Below are 24,666 nucleotides of genomic sequence, written 5' to 3' on the forward strand. Positions count from 1 at the left end.
CAGTTAAGAATTTTGGAAAACAATTTCTTGGGTGCCCTAACTACAAGGTATTAATTATTGTTTAAATTTTTGGTTTCCACAATGTTTGTTGGTGTTAAGCATTTTTGTGGGTTTCATTTCCTGTAACCAGCGAAGTGGTGCCAATGAAGAATCTAAAGGATGCAATTATTTCAAGTGGTTCAACGAAGACAATGGGGATGAAAGAGATGCAACCATACGAAGACAAAGGAGAAAAATATATGCTCTTGAAAAATCAGTTATGGTGTCTGAGAAAAGGATTAGGTTTTTAACATGGGTAATATGTTTTCTGGGACTGGTGAACGTAATATTGGTTTGTAAGTTGAGCAAAATTTTTTGATTTTGTTGTAACCTGGATGGAGTACAGTGGGTGTGGATGCAGTTTCATGGGTTAGAATGTTTGTATTTACGTTATGTTATTGTAATGGATTTTGATTATGGAATGAAAATAGCTTTGCAGTAAATTTTCCTATCACTTTATTTGAACTATATTTGGAATGATAGCATACAAACTGGAGCATCATATTCATCCAGCAATCATATATAGCCTTGTAATGAAACCACAAAAAACTATACCATGAAAGCACACAAACTGGATTACCATATTCATCCAACAATAATAAGGCAACCTATACATAATAAGCCAAAAACATTTCCATCCAGTAATAAGCCAATGTGTGCATAATTACCCAATATCATATTCATTGAATATTGTTCTGCTTACTCAAAAGATGGTAATTGATGTTCGTACCAAGTGGATGTTCAATATACATAATGCTTCTAAAAAAACAAACCAAAATACACCACCAGATTACAAAAGTTTTTTCCAATTTGATCTTCCAAACACAACAGCAAATAAAATTTAAATTCACATAGTATTGGACAATCACGGATTCAGTATTGGGCCCCTCCTGAACGACAATTTTTCTCTGTAGGTTGCTGTTGTAGTAGACTACATTTGATGGACTGCACTAGTCTAACTTGCTTGTGTTGGAAGAGTGTCATTGTGTGGCTGTGGGACTTGTGTAGTCTGACTTGGTTGAGTAGACTGAATTGGTGGAGTAGGCTGACTTGGTTGAGTATGCTCAGTTTATGGAGTTTTCTTACTTGGTTGAGTAGGGTCTGTAGGTGTGTTTTGTTGTGTTCCAAATGGAGCAGTTTCTGCTGGTGCAGGAGAAGCATGTGGGTAGCTTGTTCTTTTGTGGCCAATTTCTCTACATAAGGTACCACCTTGTCTCAGTTGAGTGTCATCCTTCCTCAATTCCCAAGCCTCCAATCTTCTTTTCTTTTTCGGTCTTCCTGGCAGGACCCTCTTTGTTGGAGGCAAAACATCATTTGCAGTAGTCATCTCCCACAGATGAGGTCCGTTGACAGGGTATATGAGTGACAAATATGTCTCTTCATAAGTAGATGCAAGAAACCAATGTGGAAGGAAATCTTCAGCATTCAGATTTAAAAATCTTATAGCAGTCAGCGCATGGCAGCATGGGATTGCTGTTATGGTCCACTTTCTACAGCTGCATTCTTGTTTGTCAATGTCAACCACAAATTGTTCTCCAATCATTGACATATGACTCACCTCAAACAATCTTTGTCCTGACCAGCTGTTATGAGTGCAAAAAAATAAAGTGAATTCACATTTCAAAATGAATTGTAACATTATCACAATAATGTATCAGTATTACCTTGGAAGCCAATATTTAGTCTTCGTTGCCTACTCTTCCATTCTCTTCTTAATTCATGGGCAGATTGTACCTTCAAATGTACTAATCTTCTTTCTATTGCTTGCCCATCTCTTCATGAGATAAATCTGAATTTCTTCCATCATACTGATTATTGGTTTGCTCCTTGCATCCAGAATTGTACTGTTAAACCCCTTAGACATATTATTCACCATAGTATCACATGTAGGTGTGGCTATAAATCTGGACCTAGACCAAAACCTATATTGAAAAAAAAAATTGACTTCAAAAACAGTTCACAATATATACAATGTACTGCAGGAATTAGTACAACATACCTTGGTGGGATGGCTAACAAGTGTTTGAATGCGTCTACATTAACTTCTTTAATTTCCCTCATGACTGCCTCCCATGCTTGAGAATGTGTGCAGTAGGCTGCTTTCCATAACAACAACTTCAGATTTTTTCCACGAAATTTCTTTCTGTAATTAGAATAGATGTGCCTCAAGCAAAACCTTTGGTCCACACCAGGTAACAATTCTTGCAATGCTGGGAGCAGTCCCTATCAAAGTAATGTAAAGTATAGCAGTATTAAAAGAATAGCAGTTGCATAAAAATTTGAAAAGTGACAGAAAAAGGTCAATAAACTTACTTTTTGTTGATCTGAAATAAATGTATAAGTGCAGCAAAGTTCAGGCCCACCAAGGTCTCCAATCAATAAATCCAAAAACTAATTCCATGTCTCCTTATTTTCAACCTCAACTACTGCGTATGCCAAAGGGAGCATCTGGTCATTTCCATCTCTTCCTACAGTTGTCAACAACTCACCACCATATTTGCCCTTCAAAAAATAGCCATCTACACCAATTATGGGCCTACAAGAGACAAAGCTGTCTTTGCAGGCCTTCAGACAGACATAAAGTCTTTTGAATATTGGGTTCCCTTCATTCTCTTCAACATGAACTTTCACAGTTGACCCCGGATTGGACCTTAAAAGTTCATTTGCATAATCATAAATGCGTTTATATTGTTCCTTAAATGATCCATCTATGTTTGTATATGCCATTGTCCTTGCCCTGAAGGTCATAGACCTAGAAACACCTATATTCCACTTCCTTCCAATCTTGTTTTTCAAGGCAGTCAATTTCACACCTGGATTCTCTCTTAATGTCTTCTCCAACCGTCCACTCAACCCTTTAGAAGTCATTAGCCTCACATTGAATTCACGACTACAAGTATGGTTGTTAATTATTTTCCTCAATTGCCAAGTGCTTTGGGCAGCCTTGTAAGCACAGTAGGCATACCACTTGCACTTACCCTTCGCACCTAAACACTTAACACAAATTCTTCTTTTGTCATTTCTAAATATTTTCAGCTTCCTCCCACTGTGCACCCCATAAGTCCTAATTACATCAGTAAAGTGTTCCTCCCAATTATAGTCCTCCATATTTTTTGGTTGAGAAAATATACTAAAACTCCCATATCTATCTCTATCTTCATCACTTGTATCACTATCTAATGTTTCAGATTGCCATTCTGTATCAGAGAATCCTCTTTGGTCCACAAGTTTAAGGTTGGGCTTTTGGGATGATGAACCTCTCACTCCACCAACCTTACCTTCTTTAATTCTGAATTCAAAAAAGTTCATCTTCAGATGCATCATCTCCTCCAATAGGTACATCAAACAGACCATCATCTCCTTCAGCAGCAGATAATTCCTCCTCATATTCATTCCAACTATGAACATCAAAATCTTCATCGCTCTCACTACTGCCCTCAGATGATTCCTCCTCGGACACCTCTGCACCACCATCCAACCCAACTTCTACAGCAGAATTATCCTCAGCTTCTACCTCAACCTCTGCACCATCATCAACCTTTGTGCCACCATCATCCTCTCCCACCTCTACAACAGCTCTAATTCCACCATCATCCTCTCCTACCTCTGCACCAGCTTCATATCCACTATCAACCTTTCCAACCTTTGCAGCAGCTCCAATTCCACCATCCTCTCCAACAGCTGCACTACCTCCTATCCCAACATCCACATTAACTACTGGAGTAGATCCAATCCCAACTCCACCATCTACCTCAGTAGAAGGTCCAACTCCAACATCTTCTCCAACCTCTGCAGCAGCTCTAACTCCACCGTCTTCTCCTACCTCTGCAGCAGCACACATCAACTCCTTCATCAACTGTAACCTCATTACCACCATACTCCAACAAATGAACTATCTGAGGTTCAAATACCATGTGTACAACAAAAAGATGCACTTGGCCATTGAGTATGGCAATATTCACCATATGGCATGCCCCTTTGTCATCACTTAGCAACTCTAACCTTCCATCCAACACCGAACCTCCGCCCACTGAATACCACATCTCTTTGACGTTCACATACCCCATTTCCTTCAGAATGGACATTATTTCGAAGTAGCTCCACCTATCTAGGTCACATGTCAGGGTATTGCTCTCACCCACGTATTTTAGTGGTCGTCCATCTGTAATCTATAAAATTGCCCAAACAATAATACCAAATTTACAGTCAATACCACATACACACCGACAAACAATTTAAAATGGGGGACCACAACTTCAACACCGTCACTTTCACACAAACGGTGGACCACAAAATCGATTAAACAAATACACACCCAACCACATTACTTAAAAAGCACATTCAACCGACAAACGCGTATAAAAACAACACACTAAAGCATACCAACACACCAATTTCAAAGCAAACGCATTCGCATAAAAAAACCCTAAAGCCATGCCCTGAAGAGAACGAAGAACAGGGGTCTCAAAAAAACATACCTTTGATCGCCTTCTCCGAACGATTTCACCTTCTTCGAACAATTTCACCTTCTCCGATCGATTCGCCCTTCGATTTTGCAGAAACCCCGATCGTTTCTTCCTCCAGTCCTTCTCACTTCTCACTCACCTTTTCGGCTTTCCAAACTTAACACATTCGAAGACTTTATTTTTTAATTCAAACGCAAATTCATTTATTAGTTATTTTGAAAATACCACGTCAGAAATAAGTGCCATACCACATGTCAAATATTTGTGTCAACAGACCCTATTCATTCGTCAACGTTAATGACTCTAACGTCGTCAATGAAAATGTACCTGATTGATGCACTTAAAATAACTTGGATATCAAATTGAAACTTTTTTTTCGCCGGATACCAAATTGACACCCTTGACCCAAATTGGGTACCTTACGAGTAATTAAACCTATTTTTTTTATTCCAAGTCAGAATTCGGTCTTCAAGGATCCGAATTCTGAACTTGGTTTTTTTTTTAAATAAATTAGAATTAATTTTTTTAATAAAATAGATATAAGATTTATTTTTTATCTTTTATTTTTTGTAAAAATTTTACATTAAAGGTTAAATATATATTTTTTTAGAAATAGATATAGTATTGTATTTTTAGTTATTTTAGGTATTATTTGAAAGAAAAAAATAATAAATAATATTTTTTTCTTTTTAAATTTGTTGATTTAAAAATAGATTTTGTATTGTGTAGTAAGTTATTTTATGTGTAATTTGAAAATATAAAAGTCAATTTAATTTATTTTTATAATTTGCGTAGTATTAGTTATTTTTAATAGATGTTTATAAATATCAAAATTACAGTTATCTTTTAATTTCTGATAATTTTAAAAAATTGTATATTATAAACTTTGAAAATTTGTTAAAAATATTTTAAAAATGATGGAAATAACTAAAATAATTTAAAAGCATTTCATTATTGTATTTTAAATAATTTTGTTATTTGTTTTTGGTTTATGTAAAATAAGTAACAATAAAAGATAATAAGAAAATATGTACCATTGAATTGAATCAAGTACAAGTTTATTGAATACAATTAAAAGTACAACATAAACTAAGTGGTTTGATGTGAATTATCTAAGTACAGGGTTATTAGGACAATGATTTCTTGTGTGTCCTTCAATTCTACAATAGGAACACTCTTTTGATTGTCTTCCTTCCTTAATATCCATCCCAGTCCTAATTCTACTTGATTTAGGACGACCCCTCTCGCTCCTTTTTGTGGTAGGATGAGGCCAAACCTTTGGCCCTTGGTATGGTGGCCAATATTCTTCATGTCTTAACTCGTCAAATAAATTGTCATATGCTTTCATGATGACATCCATTCTATAATGGGGACTTATGTACATGTTGAAGTCATGATGTGCATGCTTGCAAGTTGCAATAACATGTGAACATGGTAGATGTATTTTTTGAAACTTTCCACAATCGCACCACTTTTCATCTAATCTGACTACAAATTTTCCTGCAGGACGTACTTCTCTAGGATTGACCATCTCTTCCACTCTGAATCTTGTGGTATTTCTATCAAATTCAACGACATGGTGCGTGTTTGACTTGGAGTCCGCATCGTGTAGGAAGTTGGTCACGTATTCAGAGTACACATGACCAACACTGGCCATTGTAGTTATTTGCCTACCTCTTTTTGTGAAGTATGTGTTGCACCTGGTGTACGTGGCCAATATTATGGATGAAATTGACAAATTCCTTGTCTTCTTCAAGACAGAATTTATTACTTCAACTAGATTCGTTGTTATGTGGCCCCACCTTCTTCCTTGATCATATGCAAGACACCACTGTTCCCTTGGAATTTGGTCTACCCAAGCTGCTGCTTCTGGGTTGTCTCCTCTAATGATGTTGTAGTAGTAGTTACAACGTGGCTCCATCAATGCGTACGCTACAAATATAATTATAAGAATTTATTTTCTAATAATGGGTGTGAAAAATTAACAGCCAAAAAAATGAAAAAGACAAATTTACATGTAATAACTTACCCATGTTGACGAGGTCCTTTTTCAGAGTTGTATTCTTGAATCTTTTTGTAAAATTTTGTGCAATGTGTCGAATACAAAACACTTGCACACAGTTCCCTTCAGTCCAGCCACTACTGGGCCTGTTGAATGCTGCACTGATTGAATTGTGGCGGTCTGACATTAAGCACAAATTTTGTTGAGGCGTAACGTGTGTCCTTAGGTTTTTAAGGAAAAAAAACCAAGCTTCGGCAGTTTCACCCTCTACTATAGCAAATGCAATGGGAAAATGTTATTTCTCCCATCTTGTGCAACAGCTACTAGAAGGGTACCCTTATACCTTCCATAAACGAAGGTTCCATCCACTTGCACTATTGGTTTGCAAAATGGGAAGCCATCAATGCATGGTTTGAATGTCCAGAACACTCTTCGAAAGTGTTGTTGGTTTTCTAGGACCTCCTCCCCGTTTGTAATTGGACTAGTTTTCAACTTGTATACAATCCCAGGCAAATAAGTTTGCATGGCTTGTAGTAGGCACGACAATCGGTTGTAAGATTGTTCCCAATTTTCGTACACATCTTCAATTGTTTGTTGTTTCGCCAACCATGCCTTTCTGTAGGTTGTGTTATATCCCATAGAGGTCTGGATGAAAGAAATTATTGTTGCAATTGGTGTGGATGGGTCTGACTCCACTATTTGCCTTACATGTTGAGATATTATTCTTGAGCCCATGTGCCTATGGTCTTGCGTTATGAGTTGTGTTGCACATGTGTGCACACCTTCAACCTGTCTAATTTACCACACTTGGTCCCTTGTACGTAATATTGCCTGACATTTCCAAGGACACACGTGTTGCACACATTGCACCCTCAACCTTGTCGTGTTTGAGTGTGTGGTCTTGTAGATGCAATGGTTTGTTATGTGGTACCTATTTAAAGCATCTAGAAGTTGTTCCTTTGTTTGAAACTGTAACATCCCTAAGGAATATTACTTAAAATAAATTAAATCAAAAGTCGCATTAATAATACTCCCAACGTGGGAAAATTTAAATTCATGAAAAGCACGCGCCAAAACTCATAACATAAACATTAAAGTGTTACAAGTTTCCAAAATTCATGTTCATAATAAAATATAGTAAATACATGAGAGAAAAAAACCCTAGCTCTAATCCCAAAGCTAGCCCTCACTCCGTCGGCTGGACATCCTCAGCTCCACCTATTTCAACATCTGCTCCCGTGTAACGAATCACACGATCATCGCCACACACAAACAGAAAGGGTGAGTTGAGAAAAATAAAATAACAGGTATACAATATGCAAAATAAATCATACACGCATCTTATTCATTCTACATAGTTCTTGGCCAAGACCTTAACCCCAAGGCTTTGTAGCCTTCAGATCACACAACAGGTTAGCCTTGGACTCGAGAATATGATGCTCACACGAACATGCCCGCTCGTGGTCCTATCTCTACGAACCTCCCCGCTCGTAGTCCTGCTCTACGAACCTCCTCGCTCGTAGTCCTGCTCTACGAACCTGCCTGCCCGTAGTCCAACACATGTGATCCACCAGCCCCGTACCTCCCCGCATGTGGCATCTCTCAACCATGAGCACGGAACATGCGAACCTACCTCGGTCGTATCCCCACGTGAGAGTAACTGGATATGAACCTCCCCGCTCATATCATCACATGTTAACCACCATCTATGAGCCTACCCGCTCATGGCACAGCATCTCCCGATCCAAGCATAGTGTCATTGTCAGTTAAAAGCAACACACACAACTCATAACCTGATACGCAAGCGCCTAGCGCATCACCCAGCACCGCCTAGCGAAACAGGTTCAGGCCACCTGGCAGTTTACGTCCCACCGTCAGGCGCTATGTCCTCGAACAGAAAGCTCATTGCCTCATGTCCGCCTGGCAGATCTCACCTCACCACCAGGCGCCAACCTCTGCAGACCCCCTTTTTAGGTCTTCGACCGCCTGGCGCACCCAGTCCAACCGCCAGGCGCTGTGACAGTACCATACCAGTCATGTTTTCGTCTCTTTTTCAAATTATCCCACACTTCCTTAATCTCTCCAAGGTAGCAAAACAATATTGGTTAACCCCACTCTCATTCTGGATTTCCTAGCCAACCTCTTGACTGATTACAGTACCTATAACTCCCATTCCAAACTCCCTATCACACCTACAATGCACCAATTTCTTCCAACATTATACCGTAAGCTCTCCTATTTCCTAATAAAAGCCACATAGTATATTTTCCCATACCACATTCTCTACTCAAATTGCTTTATCACAGTACCACACTTCCTACTCAGTTAATTCATAATTCATTCTACACAAATCATAGGTATAACCTCAAATCTTAATCCAACTATCTCTTATTCCAGCTGCGACACCAATAAGTGTGTTCATTCAAATCTGAGACTTGTCACTAAAATTCTTGTTCTTACTATTTCAAATTACACTTCTTACAATCTTACCATATCATGCTCATGCCTTCATACTTAATCCAATTTCCCTAATTTTATACTACAGGTTATTTATCTCTTACAACTTTATCAATATTTGTCTAAAAACATGACTCATCCCAATTCTACTCACTTCCACCCTCTTCTCCCTCTTTTAAGCACGCAAAAGATGTACTTGCACCCACGTCGCCTGGCGGCGTGCTGCTTGCCGCCAGGCGGTACACCAGTGTTCTGCAGAATCACAGGATTCTCCATTCCTATCACGTACTCAGTCCATTTTCCAATTTCCATCCCTACCAATTTCAGTCACCAAGATGCAACCATACTTGCATTACATACTAACTTTCTACTCTCAATTTGATTCATAAAAGTGGCTTTATATTCACCCTCATGTGCAACCCAAATCAATTCACACATTATCATCCCTCAACCCTTACCATTCCTTAATTTGGTAATCCATTTCGGTCCAAAAAGGTATCCAATAGAACTCACTCACATCAACCACAGAAAACACATACGCACTTGCACGAATAGCAACAAACAACAACAAAGACCGAGAACGATGTCGCGCTACCTGGCAGGAATTCATCGCCGCCAGGCGATTCAAACCAAAACAAGAACAAGGCTCATCACTGATGTGCCGCCTGGCGGTAGGGATTGAACCGCCAGGCGGTTTCTGGAAAAAAAAACCAAAAACTTCGATGAAACAGTGCACAAACTAACAGATAACATGCAATTTCGATCATGCGACACAGTGTAATTGATATAACTAAAAGAAAACACATAGAGCAACTCCCCTTACCTGGATCTCCCGCTCTCAAACCCGAATTGGTGAGTGTGCCTCGCAGCAAAACCTCCTCCTCACTTGTTTGCACCTGTCACACTGTTTTTCCCTTCCAACTCCTCTCTGCAGTACGCCCACACGAACCGTTATCTACCCAATGTTCACACTCCAGTCCTAATACCTCTCCTCTTGCTAATTCTCTCTCTTTTCTTGAATCAATACCTCTCTAATTACCCTTTTTACCACCAAAACGAAAATTAAATATAATGAAGGTTTAATGGTTAATTAAGTCCCCTAACAAGATGTTCCCAGCCCTCTGAATTACCTATCGATTGGCTGCTAGGGTTCCTAAACCCTTTCATATTCATACTAACGAAATTTTGGCAAAAAGAAAATTGATTAGTTCTCAACAAGGTTTGAACCTACAACCCATCACTCACCAAGTCAATTTCACAACCATTCAACCAATTCATCTTTCATGATAACTCCTACAATTTTTTAGGAATTTATCATCACGCCACGCATTCAATATATAATTAAACAAAAAGGCATAAATTAAATAACATTCAATTGACACACATAAGACTCGAACCCAAGTCCTCACACACAATAAAATACTCTCAACCACTTGAGCTAGTACTTATCCACGTCATAGTTCCACACATTAATTGCTTTAAATGTTTCCATTACCCGCCATAATTAAATAATTATTTAAATAACTATTTAATTTTTCTTGGGTCTTACAGAAACCTCATTCCTTGGGTCAATGTACCAACATCGTGCTCAAAGTTGTCATGCAACATTGTGTGGTGGTCATAAGCGTTTGGGAATTCCTAGTGTGGGGTCTGGTTGTATTCTTCATATAATTGGAAGTGTTGTGGTGGGTTATAGGGGACATGTGTCTGAGGGTGAGGGTGAGGGTGTTGTTGTTGTATGGGGTGGACATCTAGGGTTTGGTCATGGTCATCATGTTGATCAAAAAGTATATTGCCCTCATCTTCACTTAACGCGTCTAAGGATGCTGTAGGTAGACCTAGGTTTTCAACTTCTATGATAGCTGGAGGAGAGGACCTTTGGGTGTTGTGATGTGTAGGAGTTTGAGAAATAATTGAGGTAGACGGACCGGTTAGTAGTTTGGTATATGATTGTATATTGAAATTAAAAGTTGCATAAACATTTGATGAAGAAGAACATCATAAATAAAAATACATACTTCAAATAAGAAAATATAAACCTCAATCTAAGTTGAGGGACATGTTGAAGTTATTAGAAAAATCAAAATAAACTTCGTCATGGATTGTGTTGTTTTGTCTTGCTGTAATAAACGCCATTATCTCAATTGAAAGATGACATGCTTTTGCCATTCCCATGTAAAAAATGGACTCAACATCGTCATCTCCACACATCGTACAAGATCGGTAGTATGTAATGTCGCCCGATATGAAGATCGATAACTTGTAACGTAAGTCTACTTCATAGTCGTCCAATGTTGCACAATTGAATTCCTTGAAGATTGCCTGCTTAAGTTGGGACAGCGTCATGGTATTTGTTATGGTCACCCATGCCGTGTTGGAGCTAATGAATTTATCGGAATAGGTATCTTCAACATAGATGTTGCCATTGAAGTACATCAACACAGTGAATGTTGTAGATGTCATTTTTGGGGTAGGAGTTTGCACTTACTTGATTAGATTGATGAATGAATTGATGAAGGACATTATTTATAGCCTGAATGGCTCAGTGTAGGTTACAACAATGACAATTTTTGTTTGTTTATGCTAATGGTTTAGATTCAAAGTAGACTAATCGAACGCACAAGATTTAGATCCATTTTGCAAAACAACCTTGGATTGTTTTTCATAGTGGTTAGTGATGTAGTGATTTTCCCTATGTGTTGCAGCTTTAATTATTTGGCATGTGATATGTCAAGTTAAAATTAAAAGCACTGAACCTGATAAGTGGTAGGCTTTAGTCAATGTCATCACGTGATACCAACATCACATGCATAGTTAATATACACACTGCACGATGAATGTCAATCAAGCTTTATCCCACTTTACTTTGTCACGTGAACCCACTTTAATGGAGGGGTCAAGATTTTTTTTGACTATCAAGTAACCAATCCGCTTATAAATTATTAGGTCGTTTAGTTCATAACCATAACTGTTTATTACCAAAACAAGGATGGTGATCCATCACGAGAATAACATTCACAATAGTTTTCTTGTTGCTATTAACTATGAAGGTCGTATTAATTGTGCTTTTTATGTGTCTACTACTATGAATTTACAGATGTTGAAAGAAGAAATTGCAAGCTATCGTTGCTGCAATCAGGGAAGAAGAGTCAAAGATGTATGGTTTCACAAGCCTGTGTTAGGAGAAGGGGACCAATATGAAACAATTAAGCTCCTCACGTTCGCAACATGGTTACCTTCTTCCTTCCACTCCCACATGATCTCCCAATGAAGCTTTCAGTGACCTTACATCCTCCTGAAAGTGACAACATGGATGCAATAAACTCAGCTACAGGCAATAAATCGATGACTAAAACTTAGTTCTTTATGTGTTTAGGGAAGTCTGAGTAGTGTGTTTAGTAATCTTTGTGATTAGTACTTAATTTCCATTAACGACTTTAGTGTGTGCAATGTAACAAAGTATTTGTGTTTACTTGAACTTTTTTTTAAGTACTAAGTACCTATTTTTTTATGACATTATGTATGGATTAATATTTGATGTCGTATCTGAACTTACGTCATTGGTTTAATAGCGTCTTCTTTGCATGGTGTACATGAAAAAAAGTCTCCAAAGTTAATCATGACTTATGTGGGCAGTTGTAATGGTAGAAATGGGGAGTTATGTTGGATATTTTGGTCATCAATTGCAGTACTTTAAAAAAAGAAAAAATTAAATGTCACCACCAAAAGTTCACCCTATTTTATTTTTTTTAAATATGCACATTTGATGGTGGATATTCAATGTTTAGGTTAGGAAAATTGTATGAAGAAAAATGTGTGTCAGTGACTACATTGTGTTATCATAAAAAGATAATTTAATTTTTGTAACCACCTGCAAGTGCAATTCATAATTTGGAACACTACTTCCCACATATTAATTCTTGACTCCCCACTTACGGATGACTTGAGGATTTAGACAATTGTTAAGTAAGACAAGCACCCACGACAGATAACGGAAATTATATGATGGAAAATTTGTTTAAGAGACTGAATTGTGTGATCACAATACCATATTTAAATTTTTTTAAATATACACTTGCAGTCCAAAATTTACAATGGTATTTCCCACATATTAATTCTTTACTCCCCACTTACGGATAAGTTGAAGATTTTGACAATTTTGAAGCACCAGAAACACGTTTGATGGTGGATATTCAGTTTTTAGGTTATGGAAATTGTATGAAGGAAAATGTGTGTCAATCCCTACAATGTGTGATGACAATACGATATTTCAAACTTTTAAAAAGATGCAGTCCAGAATCTACAACACTATTCCCCACATATTAATGCTTAACTCCTCATGTGTGGATGAGTTGAGGATTTTGACAATTTTTAAGTAAGACAAGAACCCCTGTTAGTGAATGAAAATTGTAGGATGGAAGTAAAAATTAATACTATTTTAAATATTTTAAGTTCTTTTTAAAATTTATGTTTTCTAATTTTTAATTGTTTTTTCAGTTTATTATTTATTTTTTATGTTTTCATATTTCTTAATAAAAATAAAAAATGTATTCTACTTCATTTAATTTTATTTAATATTTAAATTGATTTTAAAATAATAAAACTTTGAAATAAAAAAAAAAGAAAAAAAATATATATATATATATATATTTATATATTTTCGTTTTTTTAACATTTAAAATTTCATTATTTCATGTATATATATATATATATTATTTTAAATATGATTTTTTTTAATTCTTTTTTTATTTTTATTAAATTTTTGATAAATTATATTAAAATAAATTTAAATTTGAAAATATAAAAAAATAAAATTCAACAAATTTTAAAAATATGATTAAAATTAGATATTTAAATTTTCAATAAAATTAAAAAAAAAATCAAATAAAATAGAAAATACTATACACATTAAATATATAAATAAAATAATTATAATAATATCAACAAAATAAATAAAATTAAAAATAAAATAGAAAAATAATTAAAATTAAAATAGTAAAACTTTAACTAAAAATAATATATATATATATATATATATATATATATATATATATATATATATATATTCATTAATCCCCTAATCAAGCGATTTGACTTTCTGAGAATCTTTTCACTAACTTGACCGTCGAAGTCCTCTCTGCAGGTAACCCCTCATTGGTCCAGCCTGTGACACTAACGGATGAGATACGCAAGCTGAGGAGGAGCTAGCTCGAGAGATTACGGATTGATGTAAGGTGATATTTGTGTCTAACTTCTCTTATTTGTCTCTGCAGGAACATATATATATATATATATATATATATATATATATATATATATATATTCATTTTTTTTAATTTAAAGTTTTATTATTTTAATTTAAATTATTTTTCAATTTTTTATTTAGCATTTTTTTTACTTATTTTGTATTTTCTAAAGTAATTTTTCTTTTAATTTATATATTTTATAATTTTTAAAAAGAATTAAAATATTTAAAATAGAATTAATTTTTTGACTTCCGGCAATGTTTTTTTGACTTTCGGAGGTCGACTTCTGATAATAATTTTTGACTTCCGGAAGTTGACTTTTGGTGATACATTTTGACTTCCGGAAGTCGACTTCTGGTGATATATTTTGACTTCTGAAAGTCGAATTCCAGTGATATATTTTGACTTTCGGAAGTTGACTTCCAGCGATATAGTTTGACTTCCGGAAGTCGACTTCTGGTTATATATTTTGACTTCCGGAAGTCATATATTTTAATTTTCGGAAGTCGATATTCGGAATAAATTTTGGGGGTGTGATGTCCATGGATTTCCTTAAATGGTCAAAGGATTTTTTGAGAATTTAAAGAAATTTTGGAGGTGCAGAAGAAATACTTGGAGGTGTAGGAAGAAAGACCCAAAATAAAATAGGAAAGTGATGAAGAAAAATACAAATTGGACTGGCCCATTGGAAAAAAAGGTTTTTTCTATTTTTTATTTTTCATTTTCCATTAACAAATTCTTATTTTAAGAAAATTTCTTAAATAATTTTAATTATTATTTTTTTAATATTTTCGATGTTATTTTTAAAATTATTATTTAAAAGAATATTTTTTTTAATTTTGTAATTAATTAATTATTTTTTAAGGTTAAATACAAAATAATTAACTAATCCTTTTATTTGATTTTTTAAAAATTATTTTTCTTTTTTTTTGTTTTCCATTTTTTGGATTACTGAAACAACTAGTTTCTGAATTTATGAAAATAAATTTTGTTCACCTGGACAAAATTCAAAATTGAGTGTTGAAATCAATCTTATGCCTTTAGTCATAATTCTTATAAGTTTTTGATAGCCTTTTATTTAAGTGAATAAGTAGTATTTCATGTGATTTTATTTGAACTTGTAAAGACTAAACAATACTTCTTTCGTATATGTAGGAATGAGTATAGTGTAATAGGTTTCACTTGCATTTGTTTGATCGGGGATGAGTTTATTAATGCTAGGTTGGTTAATTCAGATTTACATACTTCTTTATTTAACTACAAATGTAAAAGGGAGTAAGATTTCACTTGCATTCATTAGAACATGTGAAGTTAAATAAAGTCTTAATTGTATATGTTACAATAGTTGAAAGTCTAAACAAATAACTTGATGCTTATGTAAGTTAATTTGAAATAATGACAACAGTCAAATTTGGTGTTATTGTCGGAGAATACGGTTTCAATTTCATCACATTACTGTTTCTTTATTTTTGTTTGCATAATCATCTTAACTTGTAAATTGTGTTGAACAAATAATTTTCGTGCAATTTCATTGTCTACATTTTAGTTAAGTCTTTATTTGTACGGTCCATTAAGAGTGGATGTAAGACAAATCCACACTCAAGTTGAGCCAATAGTTGCTGAGAAACAAAAAGATACTCAGGTTGAGCAAAGAGTAACTTATTGAAAGAACTGATTGAGTCAAGAGTGACTTATTAAAAAGGTACTCAAAAGGTTAGGTTGGATTAGCTACAAGTTCAAATAATAGTCAAGAGACTAACATGGAATGGTTACAAACTTATGAAATACTCAAATTCTACTTCATAATATTAATAAGTTTAATGACACTCAATTAATTAACTCAGAAGTAAATACAGTTTGTGTAAATGCAAGTTTAGTGACACTCAATTAATTTTTGTTGTCCAGTTCTTTTCATTTATTTATATTGTATATTATTTTTATATGCTCTGGCTTCGAAAAATAATTGTAAGAATATAATTCTAACATTAATTATCTTCTTGTAAAAAATATTCAAACTATAATTCAATCCTTGGTTTTCTATTCTCACAAATTAAATCCTTTCTAAAACTAAAATCAAAATTAAATCAATTCCACTCGAACTATAACTAAAATGTGGGTTTTTTATTTTCAAATGCAACAAGAAATAAAAAAATAATGGAAATGGTGATAGAAAGGACCACCAATAATAGGAAATCGCTGTCAGTACTTCACTTTAATTTTGTATCGCCTGTTTGTCATCTTTTGGGTTCATCCCCCAATAATAGATCTTTAAATTAAATTGTATTTTATATCATTTCAAACAAAGATTTCATTTATACATGTAATTAATTCTCAAGTTTTTAAAATTAGACCGGTGATCATTTTGAACGATAGAAATTGAATCGTTTTAGAAAATATGGTTAATAAATTGAATCGAACATTTAGAGTATTAAATTGAAAATATTTATTACTATTGTTACCTATTACAATTCGAAATTGTCACGTGATACCATAATAACCTGATACGTGATAATTTATAAATTTTTAGAAAAAAATAATTAAAAAATTAAAAAAAAAAATTAAAATTTTACAGTTTAACATGTGGTATGTATAAACACAATGTTAATTCAACTTAAAGAAAAGATAAAATTGAATTTTTTTAAATAATTGTGGAACTAAATTGAAGCAACCGATCAAGTCGAACCAAACAAAAAAATTAGGAAACTAGATAAGTAATTATAGCTTAATCTTTAATCATGTAAAAAGTGTGACACTATATTTTTGTTGTGTAACTTAATAATAAATTAGTTCTGGAAATTTATAATTTAATATTAAATTAACCTTGTAAGAATAATTCAATATTAAATTGATTTTTGGACATTAAGATGATAAAATAGACATCAAAAACTTATTAACAGGACGTAGTGGTCACATTTGAATGTTCAGACACGAAATCAGAATTTTTAATTATTGTGTGATATTAAATTGTTACAGAACTAAAATAATTATTTTGCAATTTTAATTTAGGTGCACAGTGATATGATTCAATGAGATACAAATAAAAAAGCTTATCTAGTCCACTTACTGAAGCGATGCTGCTTGAGTGATATAATTTTCCATGTCTGTAGTTTATTCAGGGAAATTTGAAATGAAGACATTTCTCTATTTCTTCTGCTCCTCCTCAATCCTTTGAACCCTTCGCAGTTACTTTCGTCACAACTTTGATACATTGATAGCTTCAAAATATGGTGGCCACAAACACAAAAGAGTTGGAGGCAGGAACAGTTCCCAGCTATGACAGAAGAAGTGAACTCAATGCATTTGATTTTTCGAAGGTGGGTGTCCAAGGACTGGTAGAAAATGGTGTGACAAAGGTTCCACCTATTTTCTATAGTTCAAGATCTAATCTCAGTGAAGACTTTACCACGGAATCAAACTCAAAATTTGCTATTCCAACCATTGATCTCACAGGCATCCATGATGACCCCACTTTGAGAGATGCTGTTGTGATGAAAGTTAGAAATGCAAGTGAGAACTGGGGCTTCTTTCAAATTACAAATCATGGAATTCCAACTCATGTTTTGAACGAGATGATCAAAGGAATTTCCAGGTTTCATGAACAAGATGCAAAGGTGAGGAAAACGTACTACACACGTGATTTGAGCAAGAAAGTTGTTTATTTTTCCAACTACAGTCTTTACCAAGACCCATCTACTGATTGGAGGGACACCATCATATTTTTCTGGACACCTAATCCACCCAAAGCTGAAGAGTTGCCCCAAGTTTGTAGGTTTGTGGTGATATTTTCTTTAACATCGGTCTTTCGACTCGTGACTTCAACTTTTGAATAATTTCTTAGGATAGTCTCATATCGGTGATGATATCTACACAACAATTCTAGTTTGGTGACGGAAATATGATAAATTCACTAGTTTATTCCTTAATCATCCTGTCCTTGCCTTAGTAAGTGTCTTGCTGCTTTCCAATTTATTGCAGAAAATCTTAGATCAGACTTTTAAGCAAAATTACGGTATATATAGCCGGTGTAAACATGACTTTACAAACTGATTTTGTAACTTTAGGTTAGATTTAAAATTCACTTCTTGATACAGTATCAAAGTTATTTATAGTTCATTTTAGTAAAATTTATTGTTTATTGGACCTATCATGTCATCTGTCATATTATTGGAGTACCCATAAATATTTAATCCATGTTGTAGAGATAAGGTCAAATTAAACTTAAAATCTACTTTTTAAAAAAGATAAAAAGAGAAAAAGTCAAATGAATCAAACTTCTTTGGTATATTAAAACAACTAATGTTCTTCAATTGCAGAGATATTGTACCTGAGTACTCAACAAAAGTAATGGCACTTGCTTCTACTTTGTTTGAGTTAGTTTCAGAGGCTCTTGGGCTTGATCGTTTGCACCTTAAAGAAATGAAATGTGAAGAAGGACTTGTTCTTCTGGGTAACTATTACCCAGCGTGCCCTGAGCCAGAGTTAGCTATGGGAACTAGTAAGCACACAGATGGTGACTTCATGACAATACTTTTGCAAGATCAAATGGGTGGTCTTCAAATTCTTCACGAAAATAAATGGATTGATGTACCTGCAATACATGGAGCTCTTGTAGTGAACATCGGAGATCTTATGCAGGTGCGCTGATCATGCATGAACAACATTGCCATTCAACATTTTAAATACTTTTCTTTAGCTATGGTGTATTTTACAGCAAAGAATGTTAGTTTGAAATGTAATGCAAAATACTAACATATTGTTTCTGTTTGTATTAATATAAACACAAGTGTTAATGCACAAGGTCATTAATATAATCGGCTGATAACTTTAATTGAATTGGAAAACAAAACAAGTAAATGAAATCAGGAATTTCAATTGGATTCAAAATAATCCCATGCTTTAAATGAGTTTCTATATAATTAAATATGAAATAAGTTTAAGGATTACTTAAAGTTTTGTGATATTTTTGTGTGTGCAGTTAGTGAGTAATGACAAATTTATCAGTGTTCAACACAGAGTTTTAGCAAACAATCTTGGCCCAAGAACATCAATCGCATCCTTTTTTGGAATTGGTGATCAGTCAGCAGAGGGTGTCTCAAAAGTCTTTGGTCCAATCAAAGAACTGTTATCTGAAAACAATCCACCAGTGTACAGAGAAACTTCTTTAAAAGACTACCTGGCGCATCAATACTCAAAACGCCTTGGAGCTTCTTCAATATCATTCTTGAAGTTGTGATTTTGTGCAAATTCATGCAACACTTGATATTTTAAGAATGACTTGTGCTTTATCTCATTCTACTACTAGACTTTGGTACAAGACCATGTGGCTTCAAGAACTAAAAACGAAGTTATATTGCATGCTTTGAAAAAACGTATATGTTCATATTACAGAAATAAACTATGTACTTTGGTTTTATAATATAAGCTCATGTGGGATGCCATGTGCACTTGAGTCTGATTTTGGTATTTCTAATGTTGGACAATTTCACAAGCCCGTCTACCTCAGTCGTTAGAGTACAAGCTCTTAACCGTTCCTTCTTGCACACACATAATTGGATTACAACTGAGATAAGATACCTTCCCATTGCGACCTTACGTGTAAAACCACTAAAGATTGATAAACGTGTGTCAAACTTTTTTCTGTCCTCTTTCTTTAGTACACACATTCAAACTTCATTGGTCACAGACTAAAACAATAATTATGCATGTTTGAAACACCCACAAAGCTAATTGAATGAACTTATCATATATGACTTATGAGTAAAGAAGGTACTAAAATAAGTTTATAATCAAAATTAAAGCAAAATAATTCCTCATAACAATGATTCTTGTTAAGATATTGAACAGCCTTTGTTCAATAATTTAGTTATCCTTTGTGGACGGGATTTTGGAAATCAACAAGGATGCCACTAATTTATTCACCTTTTACGGAAAATTCCAAAGAAAACATTCTTCATCATCTATTCCATATACAGACTTTTCAATCCTGATGTTATGAACTCTTGATAGTTACATTCATTACTCATATTTGAGGCATTGCAAAATGGTAGTAACAGGCACGCGTGAGTCGGAGGCAGAAACAGTTCAAGTTATGACAGGAAAAGTGAACTCATGGCATTTGATGATTCAAAGGCTGGTGTTCAAGGAGTGTAGAAAACGGTGTATAAAAAGTTCCACGTATGTTATATTGCGAGCACTCTAATGATCTCTCTTGTGGCTTAGTAAGTGCATCGAATTCAAAGATCAGTATCCCCATAATTGACCTCACTGGCATCCATGATGATCCTAATTTGAGAGATGGTGTTGTGGGAAAAGTTAGATATGCATGTGAGAAGTGGGGTTTTTTTCGGGTCATAAATCATGGAATTCCAACTCCAGTTTTGGATGAAATGACCAAAGGAAATCGCATGTTTCACCAGCAAGATGCAGAGGTTAGGAAAGAGTACTACACTCGTGATTCCTGCAGTTTGTAGGTTTGTGATAATTGTAATAGCACTTTTAAAATTATTCATACTTGCAAGTATTACAATTTCCTGACACAGTATTCAAATTGTTATATAATATCATTACACTTGCAGAGGTATTGTGGTTGAATACTCAAAATAATGGTTCTTGGTTATGCTTTATTTGAGTTACTGTCAAAGGCTCTTGGGCTTGATCATTTTGACCTAAAAGAAGGGTTGTGCTGAAGGGCTACTTGTTCTGTGCAACTATTACCCTCAATGTCCTGAGCGTGCATTAACTATGGAAAACAGAGAGCACTCAGAACAAAATTTGTTCAGTGTTGGCCAATTGATTGAAAAAGGTTTCAAAGTTGCTTTTGAAGACAATTTTTGCTTGATTAGAGATGCAACGAATTAGAATATTTTAATGTAAAAAAATTAAAGAGAAAATTACATTGGAGGAGGAGCAATGTGTTTTTCCAGCAAGGAGAACATTACATTAGTTTGCCACAAGAGGCTAAGGCATTATCACCACCAAGGGATACTGCAAATGAAGTCCAAGAAAATGACATGTAAGGCTTATTTGTTTGGAAAGCACTTCCAATCAATAGGTTTGAGCTTCTAAGACAACATATTGGTGTTTGCAGATCCTGAGTGTTAGTGAAATACTTCAGGATTGAAACATGTCTACATTCAAAATTTGTTATTTCTAGAATCACAATGGTAGTGGGAAGTTATTCTTAAGTTTTATAAATTGAAATGTTTTTATTTTAAATTAACATGATCAGATATTCATTTGTTCTTCATCAAGCAAATTTTGTTTTTTCTTTTTCAAATTTCCAACCGTAAGTCTGTAAATTATATTGTTAATTGTAGGAATAACAAAATATCGACGGGAAGTGGATCAACTTTTTTCACAAGAGAGTTTGTTGTCTACGGTATGGACAAGGACGACCTCCAAAAGGAAATCGAGAAACCAATATATCAAAATCTAATTTCGTGTAAACTAGGTTTCCTAAGAACAGTTAAAATTTCGCAGAAGGAAGAGATAAAGAACTGTGGGTTGCAACGTAGAACATGAACGGTTATATTTCCAAACAGCAAGTTCCAAAATAACAAGACAAGTGACACTACAATATTTCAGTCCGAGAATACGATAATAATCATATTGAGCTTGATAAATGTTTGAATTTCTAATGCATCTATTGTGGTAATTCAACCACATCAATCCAACTCAAATCCTGAAGTGATGAAGAGCAGAGATCCCATCAAGGCCTTTATCCATGTAGTAGCGCACATATTCCTTAACTGTGAATTCTCTGTATTTGGGAGGATTGTCTTCTGATAATAACTCTTTTATAGGTCCGTAGAGTTTCTCTGATGATTTAATACCTTCGCTGAAAAAGCATGCAACAGATATTCTTGGACCTATGAGATTTGCCAGTACTCTGTGTTCTACACTGTTGAATCTGTCATTTGTCAAAACCTGCAGTTCAAGAAAAAAAAGTAATCATGTTACACTCATTTAAATTCAATGGACATATCATAAGAATTGTAAAGTTGTCAACTATATCTCCTAGGACTTTTCTAACAGATTTTCTATTTTAGATTGCTAGAAATAAGTCTTCTTTAGATTCTTATCTGAATTTTTAAAATTTCACGAAATATTTGCTAGAAGTATCATGAAATATGAAAAATTTTAGTGGCTTGGAAGGAAGAATGAAAGAAAAGGGTAAACTATACCAATTACTTATCTTAGTTTCTTTTATTACTGTACTAACTCCATTGATTGTTTGAAGAACATTATTACAGTGACAGTCCTCATGCATTACTATAATCTACTTAATTATTTGAAAAATATTATTCTTAGTTCCCCAATAATGTAACAGAAATAGGAAAAGTTTGTAATTTCAAAAAACTGGGGAGTAATTAGTGTAATTTACTGTAAGAATAAAGCACTTGCCTGGAGAAAATCACCAATATTAACTACAAGAGCCCCAGGTTCTGGGGCTACATCAATCCATGTGTTCTGAAAAAGAACCTGAAGACCACCAATATGATCTTGCAGAAGTACTGTGAGGAAACAATTATCAGAATGCTTGGTGGTTCCCAAAGTTAATTCTGGTTCGGGGCAAGCAGGGTAGTAGTGGCAGAGTGAAAGAAGCCCCTCAGCACAACCCATGTCTTTTAAATGGTTTTTATCCAGCCCTAGAGCTTCTGATAGTAATTCAAACAGTGCAATTCCAAGTTTCATCACATGTGTTCCATATTCCAGAAGTATATCCCTACAAGAATATGCACACAATATGCACACAGTATGAGCTAAACTTTCATCCAATAAATTATCTTAAGAACTATACTTTTTAAGTAATAATTACAAAAAGTATGTAATATTGTACGAAAACCTTTATGGTATCAATGCATTACTTAGATGCTTTATCTAAAGTGGCATAAAACTTAGGACACTGTACATAAAAAAACTTACCTGCATACTTCTGGCAAGTCCTGCGGTTTGGGAGGATTAGGAGCTAGATAACACAGAAAAGTGTCCCTCCAATTGAGTGCTGGTGAAGTGTAGATATCAAAATTGCTATTATACACAAAAGGTCTCATATGGTCCCGGGTATATAGATCCTTTTTCACCTCAATATCTTGTTCATAAAACCTGCGTACCCCATCTTCCAGGTCCTCCAGAACAGTCAAAGGAATGCCATGGTTGACCACTTGAAAGAAACCCCATTTCTCAGATGCTTCCCTTATTCTGTGAATAACATCTTGGCGTAAACTTGGATCCTTGTGAACTTGTGCAAGGTCTATAACAGGGATACTTTGTGCTGTGCTGCCTGAAGTTGAGACCTTCACATGTTCATCAGGTGGATGATGAAATAATCTTGGGATTTTTGTGATCCCATGATCAACAAGGCCTTTAACACCGGCTTTTGTGTCATCAAACCTTTTGAGTTCACGCACCCTCTCAGAGTCTGAAACTTCAAACCCCATGTTCCTTCTCTCTTTGTTGTGGTGCCAATAGTGATTCTTAATATTTTGTGAAGAGAGAAAGTCTTGGATTAGGTAGGCTGCAAGTCACTTTGTGATCCAGGTACTTCCACATCCACATTATTACAACGTATAGACTAGTCAGTCAAGTATTCTTTATTTTATTTCCCACCATGATTTGCACTATTACTTTTTTATACCACCGTTTAACAATCATAAATATTATTACCACATTTTTTTAATTTTGTTTATTTCGTTTTTTATTGGTTAAATATATTTTTATTATTAAAAGAGGATGTAATAAGATGGATATGAAAAGAAGGTGGATATCAAATATTTTTTTTTATTTCTTAATAATTTAATATATATTATTATATTATTACATTGGATTATAAGGAGGGTGTCACTACAAGAAAATTGGCTATTATCTAGAAAAATTTATTTGTAGATAATTTTATTTTATCTACGAAGAGTAGTCATAGATAATGTAATAGTTCATAGGTAAAAGAAAAGTAAATTACGTACGAAAATTTCGTAGATAACCATGACTCACTCGAAACCTTTGTCAACAAAAACCTCCACACTCACCGAAAAACTCCACACTCGAAACCCGTCACTCCGTCGCAGACACAAGAACTTGGCAACAAACTACTTATGATGTTTATTCTTTTGGTGTCACAATGTATGTATTTGAAAGTGTAAAGAAGGGGAAAGCTTTTCGGTATGATAAAATTGTGTGTTTTATGACTGTAAATTTACTTTGATATTATTTGTTTGCATAATTCTGATAACTAAGCTTTGAAGACTTCTTAGAAGGAGTGTAAGTCTTCTAGGAAAGGTATTGTGGGGGATGTTACTGGGGTGGTGACTACTTGGGCTTTTGTTCTTGCTTGCTTTGTTGGTGCATAGATTTGGGTGTATTTTAAGAATGAAGAAATTTGATCACTCTATTGATTCGAAGATTATCAGAATGCCTAAGGAGTTCAGCTACAAGGAGTTGAAATTTGCCACTAAGGGGC

General features: G+C 34.5%; 3 protein-coding genes and 2 pseudogenes across 4 annotated transcripts; 2 read left to right on the forward strand and 3 right to left on the reverse strand.

Moving 5' to 3' along the window:
• Nucleotides 1-1,108: 1,108 nt before the first annotated feature.
• LOC146888720 (uncharacterized) lies at nt 1,109-3,147 on the reverse strand. Its single transcript, XM_085665942.1, has 3 exons — nt 2,458-3,147; nt 2,039-2,262; nt 1,109-1,622 (listed from the first exon to the last, which is right to left on the reverse strand). The coding sequence occupies exons 1-3, from the start codon at nt 3,145-3,147 to the stop codon at nt 1,109-1,111; spliced, it is 1,428 nt and encodes a 475-aa protein (XP_085522068.1).
• Nucleotides 3,148-3,334: 187 nt separating this feature from the next.
• LOC146888721 (uncharacterized) lies at nt 3,335-9,276 on the reverse strand (annotated as a pseudogene).
• A 7,997-nt stretch (nt 9,277-17,273) lies between these two features.
• LOC114174116 (1-aminocyclopropane-1-carboxylate oxidase homolog 1-like) lies at nt 17,274-19,665 on the forward strand. Of its 2 annotated transcripts, none has more exons than XM_028058888.2 (3): nt 17,274-17,979; nt 18,524-18,845; nt 19,212-19,665. In XM_028058888.2, the coding sequence occupies exons 1-3, from the start codon at nt 17,435-17,437 to the stop codon at nt 19,281-19,283; spliced, it is 939 nt and encodes a 312-aa protein (XP_027914689.1). In that variant the 5' UTR covers nt 17,274-17,434; the 3' UTR covers nt 19,284-19,665. The 2 variants fall into 2 exon arrangements, with proteins under 2 accessions (XP_027914689.1, XP_027914681.1); XM_028058880.2 differs by having other exon boundaries at nt 17,277-17,979; nt 19,186-19,665.
• Nucleotides 19,666-20,094: 429 nt separating this feature from the next.
• On the forward strand, nt 20,095-21,270 carry LOC114188433 (1-aminocyclopropane-1-carboxylate oxidase homolog; annotated as a pseudogene).
• Nucleotides 21,271-21,713: 443 nt separating this feature from the next.
• On the reverse strand, nt 21,714-23,749 carry LOC114194371 (1-aminocyclopropane-1-carboxylate oxidase homolog 1-like). The gene is made up of 3 exons (XM_028084584.2): nt 23,136-23,749; nt 22,614-22,935; nt 21,714-22,136 (listed from the first exon to the last, which is right to left on the reverse strand). The coding sequence occupies exons 1-3, from the start codon at nt 23,648-23,650 to the stop codon at nt 21,885-21,887; spliced, it is 1,089 nt and encodes a 362-aa protein (XP_027940385.1). The 5' UTR covers nt 23,651-23,749; the 3' UTR covers nt 21,714-21,884.
• Nucleotides 23,750-24,666: the final 917 nt, after the last annotated feature.

The sequence above is a fragment of the Vigna unguiculata genome, chromosome 1, assembly GCF_037176805.1.
Source record: "Vigna unguiculata cultivar grain cowpea cultivar isolate G323 ecotype 2 chromosome 1, ASM3717680v1, whole genome shotgun sequence".
NCBI lineage: Eukaryota > Viridiplantae > Streptophyta > Magnoliopsida > Fabales > Fabaceae > Vigna > Vigna unguiculata.